The sequence below is a fragment of the Anolis carolinensis genome, unplaced genomic scaffold (genome assembly GCF_035594765.1).
Source record: "Anolis carolinensis isolate JA03-04 unplaced genomic scaffold, rAnoCar3.1.pri scaffold_7, whole genome shotgun sequence".
NCBI classification, from domain to species: domain Eukaryota; kingdom Metazoa; phylum Chordata; class Lepidosauria; order Squamata; family Dactyloidae; genus Anolis; species Anolis carolinensis.
In genome coordinates this window covers 40428146-40446627 of record NW_026943818.1, presented here as the reverse complement: position 1 = coordinate 40446627, position 18482 = coordinate 40428146, and the positions used below count along the sequence as shown (strand labels likewise).

Below are 18482 nucleotides of genomic sequence, written 5' to 3'. Positions count from 1 at the left end.
AAAGTCATCCTGCTCTGCTTAAGTCTCTATGGTTAGATAGGAAGCCTAGAAAAGAGTTAGTTCCATGCATGCTTTGATTAAACTTTACTATTGTTTCCTCCTTCCTGTCCTGTTTAGGTCAACCCACCCTTTGATGCGTTATAGACATGTCCAAAAAATCGTTTTGAATCGTGTATCGGATTTATATCGGATTGTTCTCGATTTTTGATACGCATTCCGAGATATTTATCTATCTGATGATCATCCTATATACAATAATACATCTATCTATTAGACATGTCCAAAAAATTGTTTTGAATCGTGTATCGGATTTATATCGGATTGTTCTCGATTTTTGATACACATTCCGAGATATTTATCTATCTGATGATCATCCTATATACAATAATACATCTATCTATTAGACATGTCCAAAAAATCGTTTTGAATGATATATCGGATTTATATCGGATTGTTCTCGATTTTTGATACGCATTCCGAGATATTTATCTATCTGATGATCTGATGATCATCCTATATACAATAATACATCTATCTATTAGACATGTCCAAAAAATCGTTTTGAATCGTATATCGGATTTATATCGGATTGTTCTCGATTTTTGATACGCATTCCGAGATATTTATCTATCTGATGATCATCCTATATACAATAATACATCTATCTATTAGACATGTCCAAAAAATTGTTTTGAATCGTGTATCGGATTTATATCGGATTGTTCTCGATTTTTGATACACATTCCGAGATATTTATCTATCTGATGATCATCCTATATACAATAATACATCTATCTATTAGACATGTCCAAAAAATCGTTTTGAATGATATATCGGATTTATATCGGATTGTTCTCGATTTTTGATACGCATTCCGAGATATTTATCTATCTGATGATCATCCTATATACAATAATACATCTATCTATTAGACATGTCCAAAAAATCGTTTTGAATGATATATCGGATTTATTTCGGATTGTTCTCGATTTTTGATACGCATTCCGAGATATTTATCTATCTGATGATCATCCTATATACAATAATACATCTATCTATTAGACATGTCCAAAAAATCGTTTTGAATCGTATATCGGATTTATATCGGATTGTTCTCGATTTTTGATACGCATTCCGAGATATTTATCTATCTGATGATCATCCTATATACAATAATACATCTATCTATTAGACATGTCCAAAAAATCGTTTTGAATGATATATCGGATTTATTTCGGATTGTTCTCGATTTTTGATACGCATTCCGAGATATTTATCTATCTGATGATCATCCTATATACAATAATACATCTATCTATTAGACATGTCCAAAAAATCGTTTTGAATCGTATATCGGATTTATATCGGATTGTTCTCGATTTTTGATACGCATTCCGAGATATTTATCTATCTGATGATCATCCTATATACAATAATACATCTATCTATTAGACATGTCCAAAAAATCGTTTTGAATCGTATATCGGATTTATTTCGGATTGTTCTCGATTTTTGATACGCATTCCGAGATATTTATCTATCTGATGATCATCCTATATACAATAATACATCTATCTATTAGACATGTCCAAAAAATCGTTTTGAATCGTATATCGGATTTATATCGGATTGTTCTCGATTTTTGATACGCATTCCGAGATATTTATCTATCTGATGATCATCCTATATACAATAATACATCTATCTATTAGACATGTCCAAAAAATCGTTTTGAATCGTGTATCGGATTTATATCGGATTGTTCTCGATTTTTGATACGCATTCCGAGATATTTATCTATCTGATGATCATCCTATATACAATAATACATCTATCTATTAGACATGTCCAAAAAATCGTTTTGAATCGTATATCGGATTTATTTCGGATTGTTCTCGATTTTTGATACGCATTCCGAGATATTTATCTATCTGATGATCATCCTATATACAATAATACATCTATCTATTAGACATGTCCAAAAAATCGTTTTGAATCGTGTATCGGATTTATATCGGATTGTTCTCGATTTTTGATACGCATTCCGAGACATTGTCTCACATCTTTCACGATGTGGGGAAAACACTGACTACAAAAATGCGTTGGATAATCCAGAACGTTGGATAAGCGAGACTCTACTGTATTATATTATATCACGATGTGGTGAAAACACTGACTACAAAAATGCGTTGGATAATCCAGAACGTTGGATAAGCAAGACTCTACTGTATTATATTATATCACGGTGTAGTGAAAACACTAACTACAAAAATGCATTGGATAATCCAGAACGTTGGATAAGCAAGACTCTACTGTATTATATTATATCACGGTGTAGTGAAAACACTGACTACAAAAATGCGTTGGATAATCCAGAACGTTGGATAAGAGAGACTCTACTGTATTATATTATAGTGAAAACATTGACTACAAAAATGTGTTGGATAATCCAGAACGTTGGATAAGGGAGACTCTACTGTATTATATTATATCACGATGTGGTGAAAACACTAACTACAAAAATGCGTTGGATAATCTAGAACGTTGGATAAGCAAGACTCTACTGTATTATATTATATCACGGTGTAGTGAAAACACTGACTACAAAAATGCGTTGGATAATCCAGAACGTTGGATAAGAGAGACTCTACTGTATTATATTATAGTGAAAACATTGACTACAAAAATGTGTTGGATAATCCAGAACGTTGGATAAGGGAGACTCTACTGTATTATATTATATCACGATGTGGTGAAAACATTGACTACAAAAATGCGTTGGATAATCCAGAACGTTGGATAAGAGAGACCCTACTATATTATATTATAGTGAAAACATTGACTACAAAAATGTGTTGGATAATCCAGAACGTTGGGTAAGGGAGACTCTACTGTATTATATTATATCACGATGTGGTGAAAACACTGACTACAAAAATGCGTTGGATAATCCAGAACGTTGGATAAGCAAGACTCTACTGTATTATATTATATCACGGTGTAGTGAAAACACTGACTACAAAAATGCGTTGGATAATCCAGAACGTTGGATAAGAGAGACTCTACTGTATTATATTATAGTGAAAACATTGACTACAAAAATGTGTTGGATAATCCAGAACGTTGGATAAGGGAGACTCTACTGTATTATATTATATCACGATGTGGTGAAAACACTGACTACAAAAATGCGTTGGATAATCCAGAACGTTGGATAAGAGAGACTCTACTGTATTATATTATAGTGAAAACATTGACTACAAAAATGTGTTGGATAATCCAGAACGTTGGATAAGGGAGACTCTACTGTATTATATTATATCACGGTGTAGTGAAAACACTGACTACAAAAATGCGTTGGATAATCCAGAACGTTGGATAAGAGAGACTCTACTGTATTATATTATAGTGAAAACATTGACTACAAAAATGTGTTGGATAATCCAGAACGTTGGATAAGGGAGACTCTACTGTATTATATTATATCACGGTGTAGTGAAAACACTGACTACAAAAATGCGTTGGATAATCCAGAACGTTGGATAAGAGAGACTCTACTGTATTATATTATAGTGAAAACGCTGACTACAAAAATGCGTTGGATAATCCAGAACGTTGGATAAGGGAGACTCTACTGTATTATATTATATCACGATGTGGTGAAAACATTGACTACAAAAATGCGTTGGATAATCCAGAACGTTGGATAAGCGAGACTCTACTGTATGTATATATGCTTTGGATAATCCAGAACGTTGGATAAGGGAGACTCTACTGTATTATATTATATCACGGTGTAGTGAAAACACTAACTACAAAAATGCGTTGGATAATCCAGAACGTTGGATAAGCAAGACTCTACTGTATTATATTATATCACGGTGTAGTGAAAACACTGACTACAAAAATGCGTTGGATAATCCAGAACGTTGGATAAGAGAGACTCTACTGTATTATATTATAGTGAAAATATTGACTACAAAAATGCGTTGGATAATCCAGAACGTTGGATAAGGGAGACTCTACTGTATTATATTATATCACGATGTGGTGAAAACATTGACTACAAAAATGCGTTGGATAATCCAGAACGTTGGATAAGCAAGACTCTACTGTATTATATTATAGTGAAAACATTGACTACAAAAATGCGTTGGATAATCCAGAACGTTGGATAAGGGAGACTCTACTGTATTATATTATATCACGATGTGGTGAAAACATTGACTACAAAAATGCGTTGGATAATCTAGAACGTTGGATAAGCAAGACTCTACTGTATTATATTATATCACGGTGTAGTGAAAACACTGACTACAAAAATGCGTTGGATAATCCAGAACGTTGGATAAGAGAGACTCTACTGTATTATATTATAGTGAAAACATTGACTACAAAAATGCGTTGGATAATCCAGAACGTTGGATAAGGGAGACTCTACTGTATTATATTATATCACGATGTGGTGAAAACATTGACTACAAAAATGCGTTGGATAATCCAGAACGTTGGATAAGCGAGACTCTACTGTATGTATATATGCGTTGGATAATCCAGAACGTTGGATAAGCGAGACTCTACTGTATGTATATATGCGTTGGATAATCCAGAACGTTGGATAAGCGAGACTCCACTGTATGTGCCTATCAACCCCCCTGGCCTCCTTCCCAACACACCTCACGGTCCCTGAGGGTGCCTGCCATAGGAGTGGGCGGAACGTCAGGAGAGAATGCTGCTGGGACACGGCCAGGCACCCGGAACACTCACAGCAACCCGGCGCTTCCGGCCAGAAGAAGAGGCTTCTGGGAAGAATAATAAGAAGGGGCGTGGCCTCCGCCATGCTCCGCCCTCAGCGGCCGCCTTGTCTGGCCCCGCCCCCTCCTTGCAGCCCGTCAATCAAAGCGGGGGAACGACGGGCAGCCAATGCGGGCCTTCGGTGGGCGGGGCGTCAAGGAAGCAGCCAATGGGAGGCCGAGGGCAGGAGTTGGGCGGGCTTCTTCCCGGGCGAGTCTCTTTCCGCCATTGCTGTCATCGTGAGGCGGGAAGAAGGCCGCGGTTGGAGCCGAGAGATTGAGAGAGAGAGAAGGCGGTGAGTCTGTCTGTCTGTCTGTCTGTCTGTCTCCTTCCAGGGAAAGAAACCAGGCCTCGGCGGTGGCTGCGGGTTTTCCTGATCGGCCTGGCCGCGCCCCGGCAGCACTCTCTCCTGACCTTCCGCCCACTCAGGCAGTTGATCGTTTTCTGCCGGCCCGTTGGATAAGTGAGACTCTACTGTATATATAATATGTGTGGATAATTGTTTTTTTATCCAATTGCTGCCAGTTAGAAAGCTAAGCTCCACCCACTTGGTCTCCTAGCAACCCACTCAGCCCAGGCGACAGGCACAGTTAGGCCTCAGGCCTATAAGATACAGATTATATAATAAAGTCCTAGTTAGAAGTAGAGGAATAATTGTTTTTATCCAAATTGCTGCCAGTTAGAAAGCTAAACTCTGCCCACTTGGTCTCTTAGCAACCTACTCAGCCCAGGGGACAGGCACAGTTAGGCCTCAGGCCTATAAGATACAGATTATACGATTATAATAAAGTCCTAATTAGAGGGAGAGGAATAATTGTTTTTATCCAAATTGCTGCCAGTTATAAGGCTAAACTCTGCCCACTTGGTCTCCTAGCAACCCACTCAGCCCAGGGGACAGGCACAGTTAGGCCTCAGGCCTATAAGATACAGATTATACGATTATAATAAAGTCCTAATTAGAGGGAGAGGAATAATTGTTTTTATCCCAATTGCTGCCAGTTATAAGGCTAAACTCTGCCCACTTGGTCTCTTAGCAACCTACTCAGCCCAGGGGACAGGCACAGTTAGGCCTCAGGCCTATAAGATACAGATTATATGATTATAATAATGTCCTAATTAGAGGGAGAGGAATAATTGTTTTTATCCCAATTGCTGCCAGTTATAAGGCTAAACTCTGCCCACTTGGTCTCTTAGCAACCTACTCAGCCCAGGGGACAGGCACAGTTAGGCCTCAGGCCTATAAGATACAGATTATATGATTATAATAATGTCCTAATTAGAGGGAGAGGAATAATTGTTTTTATCCCAATTGCTGCCAGTTATAAGGCTAAACTCTGCCCACTTGGTCTCCTAGCAACCCACTCAGCCCAGGGGACAGGCACAGTTAGGCCTCAGGCCTATAAGATACAGATTATACGATTATAATAAAGTCCTAATTAGAGGGAGAGGAATAATTGTTTTTATCCCAATTGCTGCCAGTTATGCTAAACTCTGCCCAATCGGTCTCTTAGCAACCCACTCAGCCCAGGGGACAGGCACAGTTAGGCCTCAGGCCTATAAGATACAGATTATATGATTATAATAATGTCCTAATTAGAGGGAGAGGAATAATTGTTTTTATCCCAATTGCTGCCAGTTATAAGGCTAAACTCTGCCCACTTGGTCTCCTAGCAACCCACTCAGCCCAGGGGACAGGCACAGTTAGGCCTCAGGCCTCTTCCCCACTGCCTATAAGATACAGATTATATGATTATAATTGAAGGGGTCACTGAACCAGAGTGACTCCATGTTGGATGCCTGTCTGTTTGAAATCATTAATTAGTCTCTCCTTCAGAAATGATCTTAAAATTTGCAACTTGCTGTCTTGTTACAAAATAGCATGTGTCCTGTATGTTTAGCAAGAGTCAGTGGTGGTTAAGCTTGTGGTGAAGCCGATTCTGAGAAATGTATGCAATCCATGTACTTTTGCTCCACCTGTGACGGTTTGTGGTGAGCTACATCCTGGAGTTGTTTACAGGTCAGGATGTGCAGCCCACCGCAGGCCGTGCTGGTGGTTTTTCCAAGGAACTAAAATGTGATAAACAAGTAGGGTATATATATGACCCCGGGCAGATTTGCTGGGGGCAGACAATCTTTGCTCGCTTCACTGCAGCGTGAGGCTATTGTCTGTCTGTAGCTACAATAAAGGTGTTTGTCCTCAACCCTTTGGACTCCGAGTGGTTCTCATAGCAGCTTGGCAAGAGCCCGGTATTTTCAAGTGATTGGGGGACTCCCAAATCACCCCTTTCATAATAAAGTCCTAGTTAGAGGTAGAGGAATAATTGTTTTTATCCAATTGCTGCCAGTTAGAATACTAAGCTCCGCCCACTTGGTCTCCTAGCAACCCACTCAGCCCAGGGGACAGGCAGAGTTAGGCCTCTTCCCCACTGCCTATAAGATACAGATTATCTGATTTTAACTGGATTATATGGCAGTGTAGACTCAAGGCCCTTCCACACAGCTATATAACCCATTATAAATAAATAAATAAAATAAAAATCTATATATATAAAAGAGTGATGGCATCATGGCGACCCACAAAACAACAAAACTACAGGCCCCCCAACCTCGAAATTTGACAACACAACCCATCATCCACGCCTCTAGGTTGATACAACAAAAAGAAAAGAAAAATAAAGTCCTAATTAGAGGGAGAGGAATAATTGCTTTTATCCAATTGCTGCCAGTTAGAAGGCTAAGCTCCTCCAACTTGGTCTCCTAGCAACCCAATAAAAATAATAAAAAACACTAAAAATTGATACAATAAAATATTATAATAACAGAAAATAACTGAAAATAATACAAGAAAATAATAAAATATAATAAATAAAAATATAACTTACAATAAAATTAATTAAAAAATGCAAATAACATCAAATAAAAATTACACAACAACGCGTGGCCGGGCACAGCTAGTACCTTATATTATCTGCTTTGAACTGGATTATCTTGAGTCCACACTGCCATATAATCCACTTCAGTGTGCATTTTATACGGCTGTGTAGAAGGGGCCTCATATAATCCAGTTCTAAGCAGATAATATAAGATTATCAATATACAGTAGAGTCTCACTTATCCAACACAAACAGGCCAGCACAACGTTGGATAAGCGAATATGTTGGATAATGAGGAGAGATTAAGGAAAAGCCTATTAGACATCAAAATAGGTTATGATTTTACAAATTAAGCACCAAAACATCATGTTAGGCAACAAATTTGACAGAAAAAGTAGTTCATTACACATTAATGCTATGTAGTAATTACTGTATTTACGAATTTAGCACCAAAATATCACAATGCATTGAAAACATCGACTACAAAAAATGCGTTGGATAATCCAGAATGTTGGATAAGTGAGACCCTACTGTCTTGAAAGGCCTCGCAGCTCCAAGGCCCGGCTGATCCCTGCCTGGGGGGGGGGGGGGAGATTCTCTGTTGGGAGGTGTCAGCTGGAATTCCAGGCAGGTAACAACCAGGGCCAGCTCACACCTCCCAACGAAGGATCCCCCCCCAGGCAGGAAGCAGCCAGGCCTTGAAGCTGCGTGGCCATTCGGTGCCCTCCCGGCAGATGGCCCTCTGGCCACAGGTTTGTTGTGTGTTTTCCGGGCTGTGTGGCCATGTTCCAGAAGCATTCTCTCCTGACGTTTCGCCCACATCTATGGCAGGCATCCTCAGAGGTTGTGAGGTATATCATACAGGGTTGTTGTGTGTATTCCGGGCTGTGTGGCCATGTTCCAGAAGCATTCTCTCCTGATGTTTCGCCCCCATCTATGGCAGGCATCCTCAGAGGTTGTGAGGTATATCATACAGGGTTGTTGTGTGTATTCCGGGCTGTGTGGCCATGTTCCAGAAGCATTCTCTCCTGATGTTTCGCCCCCATCTATGGCAGGCATCCTCAGAGGTTGTGAGGTATATCATACAGGGTTGTTGTGTGTATTCCGGGCTGTGTGGCCATGTTCCAGAAGCATTCTCTCCTGATGTTTCGCCCCCATCTATGGCAGGCATCCTCAGAGGTTGTGAGGTATATCATACAGGGTTGTTGTGTGTATTCCGGGCTGTGTGGCCATGTTCCAGAAGCATTCTCTCCTGATGTTTCGCCCCCATCTATGGCAGGCATCCTCAGAGGTTGTGAGGTATATCATACAGGGTTGTTGTGTGTATTCCAGGCTGTATGGCCATGTTCCAGAAGTATTCTCTCCTGACGTTTTGCCCACATCTGTGGCAGGCATCCTCAGAGGTTGTGAGGTATTATCATACAGGGTTGTTGTGTGATTTCCGGGCTGTGTGGCCATGTTCCAGAAGCATTCTCTCCTGACGTTTCACCCACATCTATGGCAGGCATCCTCAGGGGATGTGAGGTATATCATACAGGGTTGTTGTGTGTATTCCGGGCTGTGTGGCCATGTTCCAGAAGCATTCTCTCCTGATGTTTCGCCCCCATCTATGGCAGGCATCCTCAGAGGTTGTGAGGTATATCATACAGGGTTGTTGTGTGTATTCCAGGCTGTGTGGCCATGTTCCAGAAGCATTCTCTCCTGACATTTCACCCACATCTATGGCAGGCATCCTCAGAGGTTGTGAGATATGGAGAAACTAAGCAAGGAAGGTTTATATATATATCTGTGGAAAGTCCAGGGTGAGAGAAGAACTCTTTGTCAGTTGGAGGCCAGTGTGAACGTTGTAGTTAATCACCTTGATTAGCATTGAATAGCTTCATCTCCTGGCTTCTTCCTGCCTGGGGGCATCCTTTGTTCAGAGTCATTCGCTGCCCTTGGGACTCTTCTGTTTGCAGAGTGTTGCTTCTTATTTATTGTTCTGATTGTTGAGTTTTTTTTAAAATTCTGGTAGCCAGATTTTGTTCATTTTCATGGTTTCCTGTTGAAGTTGTCCACACGCTTCTTGTGGATTTCAGTGGCTTCTCTGTGTAGTCGCCAACAACTATCATGTCAGACTCCAAGCCCAGTTTCTACATACAAAAAATACAGCATAATTAAACCAATGTAAGACACGTAAAATAGTATAAACCAAGGGTCCCCAAACTAAGGCCCGGGGGCCGGATGCGGCCCTCCGAGGTCATTTACCTGGCCCCCGCCCTCGGTTTTATAATATAATATATTGTATATACATATAATATGGATAATATTATAATGTATTACACTATAACACTAATAATAATACCATATAATAATATCAATTATATATTCTATATTACTAATAATATTATAGTATAGTGGTATAGTTCAATAAAGTAATATATAATGCTAATATTGTGCTATGCTAATAATATAATATATTGTATGTACATATAATATTGATAATAATATTATAATGTAATACAATATAACACTAATAATAATACCATATAATAATATCAATTATATATTCTATATTACATATAATATTACTAATAATATTACAGTATAGTGGTATAGTTCAATATAGCAATATATAATGCTAATATTGTGCTATGCTAATAATATAATATATTGTATGTACATATAATATTGATAATAATATTATAATGTAATACAATATAACACTAATAATAATACCATATAATAATATCAATTATATATTCTATATTACATATAATATTACTAATAATATTACAGTATAGTGGTATAGTTCAATAAAGTAATATATAATGCTAATATTGTGCTATGCTAATAATATAATATATTGTATATACATATAATATTGATAATATTATAATGTAATACACTATAACACTAATAATAATACCATATAATAATATCAATTATATATTCTATATTACATATAATATTACTAATAATATTACAGTATAGTGGTATAGTTCAATATAGCAATATATAATGCTAATATTGTGCTATGCTAATAATATAATATATTGTATGTACATATAATTTGTAAGCCACTCTGAGTCCCCTTTGGGGTGAGAAGGGTGTGATACAAATGTAGTAAATAAATGCAGTAAATAATAAATAAATAAATAAATAAATAAATAAATAAATTTTAGACTTAGGCTCACCCAAAGTCTGAAATGACTTGAAGGCACACAACAACAACAACAACAACAACAACAATCCTAATTAACTTGACTATCTCATTGGCCAGAAGCAAGACCACACTTCCCATTGAAATCCTGATAAATGTATGTTGGTTAAAATTGTTTTTATTTTAAAAAAATGTATTGTTCTTTCATTGTTCTTCTTCTTGTGGTTGTTGTTTTTGCACTACAAATAAGACATGTGCAGTGTGCATCGGAATTTGTTTGTATTTTTTTTCAAATGATAATCCGGCCCCTCAACAGTCTGAAGGATTGTGGACCGGCCCTCGGTCTAAAAAGTTTGAGGACCCCTGGTATAAACGTACAACCCAGCATAAAACATCAACATCAAAACATTAGAACAGGGGTCCCCAAACTAAGGCCCGGGGGCCGGATGCGGCCCTCCGAGGTCATTTACCTGGCCCCCGCCCTCGGTTTTATAATATAATATATTGTATATACATATAATGTTGATAATAATATTATAATGTAATAATAATAATAATAATAATAATAATAATTTATTTATATATTGCCCTATCTCCCGGATGGGACTCAGGGCGGCTTACAGTCATAAAAGCAAAACATTACATAACGACATAACACACATTATTAAACAAGGTAAAATAATACAATTATAACAATAAATCACACTTACATGACCAGATCAAGGGGGCGGAAAATACAATATAACACTAATAATAATACCATATAATAATATTAATTATATATTATATATTACATATAATATTACTAATAATATTACAGTATAGTGGTATAGTTCAATATAGTAATATATAATGCTAATATTATGCTATGCTAATAATATAATATAATGTATGTACATATAATTTTTAGGCCACTCTGAGTCCCCTTTGGAGAGAGAAGGGTGTGATACAAATGTAGTAAATAAATGCAGTAAATAAATAAATAATAAATAAATACATTTTAGACTTAGGCTCACCCAAAGTCTGAAATGACTTGAAGACACACAACAACAATCCTAATTAACCTGACTATCTCATTGACCAGAAGCAGGCCCACACTTCCTATTGAAATCCTGATAGGTTTATGTTGGTTAAAATTATTTTCATTTTTAAATATTGTATTGTTCTTTCATTGTTATTGTTGTTGTTTTGCACTACAAATAAGATATGTGCAGTGTGCATAGGAATTTGTTTGTTTTTTACCTCAAATGACAATTCGGCCCCTCAACAGTCTGAAGGATTGTGGATCGGCCCTCAGCTTAAAAAGTTTGAGGACCCCTGCATTAGAACATTGGACTCTGAACATTATATACAACACTAGCTGTGCCCGGCCACGCGTTGCTGTGGTGGTATGGAAATAAAGTATTGGTGGTAGTTAAGGTAAAGGGTAAAGGTTTTCTCCTGACATTAAGTCTAGTTGTGTCCGACTGCACACTGAAGTGGATTATATGGCAGTGTGGAGTCAAGATAATCCAGTTCAAAGGAGATAAGATTATAAATGGGTTCTATAGCTGTGTGGAAGGGCCTTGAGTCTACACTGCCATCTAATCCAGTTCAAATCAGATAATCTGTATTTTATAGGCAATGTGGAAGAGGCCTAAGTGAGGCCTAACTCTGCCTGTCCCCTGGGCTGAGTGCCACTAACAAAATCCAAACTTAAAATTTACTACGGACAAGACACTTGTTTTACTTACCCCTGTCCTCGTTCAAACCTTACTTTAGGAAATTACTAATTTTAACCTTTTTACTCTGTCTTTGTCTAGGAGCGGGTTATTAGGCCGCAGGTCGGGATGTTTTGTATCTTTAAATGGTTTTATTGTATGTATGCGTAAGTGTGTACGTATTGTATGTTTTACATGTTTTGATATGGTCAAAAGTGACTAATCAACAAAGAATTGTTGTTGTTGTTATAGACAGTGTGGAAGAGGCCTAAGTGAGGCCTAACTCTGCCTGTCCCCTGGGCTGAGTGGGTTGCTAGGAGACCCAGTGGGCGGAGCTTAGCCTTCTAACTGGCAGCAATTGGATAAAAACAATTATTCCTCTCCCTCTAATTAGGACTTCATTTTTCTTTTCTGTTTGTTGTATGAACGTAGAGGCACGGAGGAGGGGTTATGCTGCCAAGTTTAGTGTTTCTGGGATGTGTAGTTTTGTTGTTTTGTCCTAGGCCGAAATTTCATTACCCTTTTATATATATAGATTTAGATAAAGAAGGTTTCTGCTTTATTGCGCCAAATTGCTATGTGTGTGTAAAGAAATCCTTGCAAGGTTGTTTGCAGGAGATCTCTGCAAAAAAGCTCAGCTTTGCAGAGGCAAAGCCACGCCTCAAAACAATGTATCTGTTTGCTGGCAGATGGCTGGATTTGACAGTTGGAATTTGAGCTTGCTGGGAGAGCACAGAAAAAGACAGGCTCTCTAATAGCTACGGTCAAGTAGCAGTTTAAATATGCTATGCTGGATATATTGATTGCTGATTGATTACTTATTGATCCTATGCAACTACAAGGACATTGAATGATTGCTGAACTGTTTATTTGACTTCAACTCAACAAGTAAAGTTTCCTTTTGTTCTTTCAATTCCTCTGCCTGGTCTGAGTCTTTTGCACATGGTGTTAACTGTGTTAACAGCGGGGCCGGGCTGTGGCGCAGCTGGCTAGTAACCAGCTGCTATAAATCACTACTGACCGAGAGGTCAGGAGTTCGAAGCCCGGGTCGGGTTAAGCCTCCGACCATTAAAAAAAAATAAAAAATAGCCCCGGCTTGCTGTTGACCTAGCAGCCCCGAAAGACAGTTGCATCTGTCAAGTAGGGAAAATTTAGGTACGCTTTATGCGGGAGGCTAATTTAACTAATCTACACCACCATAAAACTGCTCACGAGGAAAAGAATGAAGGAAGAACAGCCACCAATGGATGGTGAAGCAACAGCTCCCCCTGTGGCCGGAAATCGTGAAGCTGGAAAGATGTTAAAAAATGCCTCTGTGTCTGTCTAAAACTGAATGTTGTTTGTCTGTTGGCATTGAATGTTTGCCATATATGTGTTCATTGTAATCTGCCCTGAGTCCCCTTTGGGGTGAGAAAGAAGGGCGGGATATAAATACGGTAAATAAATAAATAAATAAATTAACTGGACGCTGCTGATTCCGCTGTACACTCACCTGGTAACATGCTTTTCATCCTTGTTCTTTTGCTTCTTTCTTGACCAGGGAAAACGAGGATTCCGTGGAGCCACCTCTTGAATGCAGTAAGGAGAACAGTATTATAGGAATCCTCTAGGAAGGTGGTGATCTTGCTGAATCTTTGACCTCACTTATACGAAAAAGGACAAGTCAAATACCTGTATTGCAATTATACACTCGTATCACTCTTGACATGAAGGAGAAAGCGTATAAATGCCTGGAGTGTGGAAAGAGTTTCACGCAGAGGGGTCATCTGTGGCAACATGACAAGATTCACACTGGGAAGAAGCCCTATAAATGCCTGGAGTGTGGACAGAGTTTCACTCGGAGTGGAAGTCTACGTACACATCAAAGGACTCACACTGGGGAAAAACCCTACACATGCCTGGAGTGTGGAAGAAGCTTCAGTCATAGTTCAGGTCTGTGTAGACATCAAAAGACTCACACTGGGGAGAGACCTTATGAATGCCTGGAGTGTGGGCAGAGCTTCACTCGGAGTGACATTCTACATTCACATCAAAGGATTCACACTGGGGAGAAACCTTATACATGCCCCGAATGCGGTCAGAACTTCACTAAGAATTCGGATCTATATAGTCATCAGAAGACTCACACTGGGGAGAAACCCTACACATGCCTGGAGTGTGGAAGAAGCTTCCGTCATAGTTCAAATCTGTATTCACATCAAAGGACTCACACTGGGGAGAAGCCCTATGAATGCCTGGAGTGTGGACAGAGCTTCACTCAGAGTGGACATCTACGTGTACATCAAAGGACTCACACTGGGGAGAAACCTTATACATGCCTGGAGTGTGGACAGAAGTTCACTGAGAGTTCAGCTATACGTTCACATCAAAGGACTCACACTGGGGAGAAACCCTACAAATGCCTGGAGTGTGGAAAAAGCTTCACTACCAATTCAGGTCTACGTTCACATCAGAGGACTCACACTGGGGAGAAACCCTATAAATGCCTGGAGTGTGGACAAAGCTTCACTCAGATTGAAACTCTACGTTCACATCAAAGGACTCACACTGGGGAGAAGCCCTATGAATGCCTGGAGTGTGGACAGAGCTTCACTCAGAGTGGACATCTACGTATACATCAAAGGACTCACACTGGGGAGAAACCCTACAAATGCCTGGAGTGTGGAAAAAGCTTCACTACCAATTCAGGTCTACATTCACATCAGAGGACTCACACTGGGGAGAAACCCTATAAATGCCTGGAGTGCGGACAAAGCTTCGCTCATAATCAGCGTCTACGTTCACATCAGAGGACTCACAGTGGGGAGAAACCTTATGAATGCCATGAATGTGGACAGAGCTACTCTCGGATTGAAAGTCTACGTTCACATCAAAGCACTCACACTGGGAAGAAACCCTATAAATGCCTGGAGTGTGGAAAAAGCTTCGCTCAGAGTTCACATCTACGTTCACATCAAAGGACTCACACTGGGGAGAAACCCTACAAATGCCTGGAGTGTGGAAAAAGCTTCGCTCATAGTTCACGTCTACGTTCACATCAAAGGACTCACACTGGGGAGAAACCTTATAAATGCCTGGAGTGTGAACAGAGCTTCACTCGGCTTGAAAGTCTACATTCACATCAGAGGACTCACACTGGGGAGAAACCCTATGAACGCCTGGAGCAGGGGTCCCCAAACTAAGGCCCGGGGTCCGGATGCGGCCCTCCAAGGTCATTGACCCGACCCGTCCTAAACTTTAGACCTAAGTCTACCTGGTCTTTGGAGGTCTCTTTGTTTACTTATGGCCTTATGAGATCGTCTAGAAGGCTTTTGAAGGTCACTTTCCGTACCTATGGTCTTATGAGATCATCTAGATGGTCTTTGGAGGTCTCTTTGCTTAGCTATGGTCTTGTGAGATCATCTAGATCAGGGGTCCCCAAACTCAGGCCCTCCAAGGTCATTGACCTGGCCCCTGCCCTAAACCTTAGACTTAGGGTTGACCTAAGTCTACCTGGTCTTTGGAGGTCTTTTTGCTTACCTATGGTCTTATGAGATCGTCTAGATCAGGGGTCCCCAAACTAAGGCCCGGGGGCCGGATGCGGCCCTCCAGGCTCATTTACCTGGCCCCCGCCCTCATTTTTATAATATAATATTTTTATATCAGTTTTAATAATATAATATATTGTATATACATATACTATTGAGAAAAATATTATAATGTTATACACTATAATACTAATAATAATACCATGTAATAATATTAATTATATGTTATATATTACATATACAGTAATATTACAGTATAGTGGTATAGTTCAATATAGTAATGTATAATGCTAATATTGTGCTATGCTAATAATGTAATATATTGTATGTACATACAGCTGCTCCGAGTCCCCCTTCGTGGTAAGAAGAGTGGGATATAAATGTAGTAAATAAAGGTTGTAAATAAATAGATAATTAATTTTAGACTTAGGCTAAAGTCTGAAATGACAGGCACACAACAACAATCATAATTAACTTGACTATCTCATTGGCTAGTAACAGGTCCACACTTTCCATTGAAATCCTGATAGGTTTATGTTGGTTAAAATTGTTTTCATTTTTAAATATTGCATTGTTCTTTAATTGTTATTGTTGTATTGCACTACAAATAACACATATGCATTGTGCATAGGAATTTGTTCGTATTTTTTTTCAAATGATAATTCGGCCCCTCAACAGTCTGAAAGATTGTGGACCGGCCCTCTGCTTTAAAAGTTTGAGAACCCCTGGTCTAGATGGTCTTTAAAGGTCTCTTTGCTTAGCTATGGCCTTATGAAACCATCTAGATGACTTTTAGAGGTCACTTTCCTTACCTATGGTCCTATGAGACCATCTAGATGGCCTTTGAGGGTCCTTTTCCTTACCTATGGTTTTATGAGATTATCTAGATGGCCTTTGGGGACCCCTTTCCTTACCTATGGTCTTATGATCATCTAGATCAGGGGTCCCCAAACTAAGGCCCATGGGCTTCCAAGGTGATTGACCTGGCCTCTGTCCTAAACTTTAGACTTAGGGTTGACCTAAGTCTGAAATGACTTGAAGGCACACAACAACAACAATCTTAATTTTGGACTATTTCATCCTAGTCCGGCCCCCTAACAGTCTGAGGGACTGTGAATCGGCCCTCCACTTAAAAAGTTTGGGGACCCCTGATCTAGATGGTCTTTGGAGGTCCCTTTCCTTACCTATGGTCTTATGAGACCATAGGTATATATATAAAAGAGTGATGGAATCCTGGCGGCCGCCAAAACAACAAAACTAAACACCCCACAACCTCGAAAATTGACAGCACAACCCATCATCCATGCCTCTAGGTTGATACAACAAAAAGAAAAGAAAAATAAAGGCCTAATTAGAGGGAGAGGAAGAATTGTTTTATCCAATTGCTGCCAGTTAGAAGGCTAAGGGGACAGGCAGAGTTAGGCCTCACTTAGGCCTCTTCCACACTGCCTATAAGATACAGATTATCTGATTTGAACTGGATTAGATGGCAGTATAGACTCAAGGCCCTTCCACACAGCTATAGAACCCATTTATAATCTTATTTTATCTGCTCTGAACTGGATTATCCTGACTATATATATATATATATATATATATATATATATATATATATATATACACACACACACACACACACACACACACACACACTAGCTGTGCCTGGCCACGCGTTGCTGTGGCTAGGACTTAATTTTTCTTTTCTTTTTGTTGTATGAACGTAGAGGCGTGGATGAGAGGTTGTGCTGTCAATTTTCGAGGTTGTGGGGCGTTTAGTTTAGTTGTTTTGTCCGGTGCCGTGATTCCATTACCCTTTTATATATATAGATATACATATTATATAAATACATAATATTATTATATTATTATTGTAGTATATTATTATATTATTCATTATTCATGACTACATTGAAACTACAATAGAGAGAAATCAGCATGGAAATTGCAAGAGGTCCCATAGATTGTTATACAGTAGAGTCTCACTTATCCAACATAAACGGGCCGTCAGAACGTTGGATAAGCGAATATGTTGGATAATAAGGAGGGATTAAGGAAAAGTATTAAACAGCAAATTAAGTTATGCTTTTACTAATTAAGCACCAAAACATCATGTTAGACGACAAATTTGACAGAAAAAGTAGTTCAATACACAGTAATGCTATGTAGAAATTACTGTATTTACGAACTTGGCACCAAAATATCATGCTGTATTGAAAACATTGATTACAAAAAAGCGTTGGATAATCCAGAATGTTGGATAAGCGAGTGTTGGATAAGTGAGACTCTACTGTACATGGAAATAATTGTAGTCAATAGTTTTTGATTTATTAAATACAGTTATATATTACAATTATATTTTTTTGTTATATAAAACTATATTGTGAAATTATGGTTGTTGTTTTTCTCGAAGTGACACACCACCCAAGTCATGCTAGGTTTTTGGGTG

At 38.9% G+C, this 18482-nt stretch overlaps 1 protein-coding gene across 1 annotated transcript; it reads left to right on the top strand.

Moving 5' to 3' along the window:
- Nucleotides 1–4973: 4973 nt before the first annotated feature.
- Nucleotides 4974–18425, top strand: LOC107983849 (zinc finger protein 420-like). Its single transcript, XM_062960209.1, has 2 exons — nucleotides 4974–5089; nucleotides 14050–18425. The coding sequence occupies exon 2, from the start codon at nucleotides 14216–14218 to the stop codon at nucleotides 15689–15691; it is 1476 nt and encodes a 491-aa protein (XP_062816279.1). The 5' UTR covers nucleotides 4974–5089; nucleotides 14050–14215; the 3' UTR covers nucleotides 15692–18425.
- The last annotated feature ends 57 nt before the right edge of the window (nucleotides 18426–18482 follow it).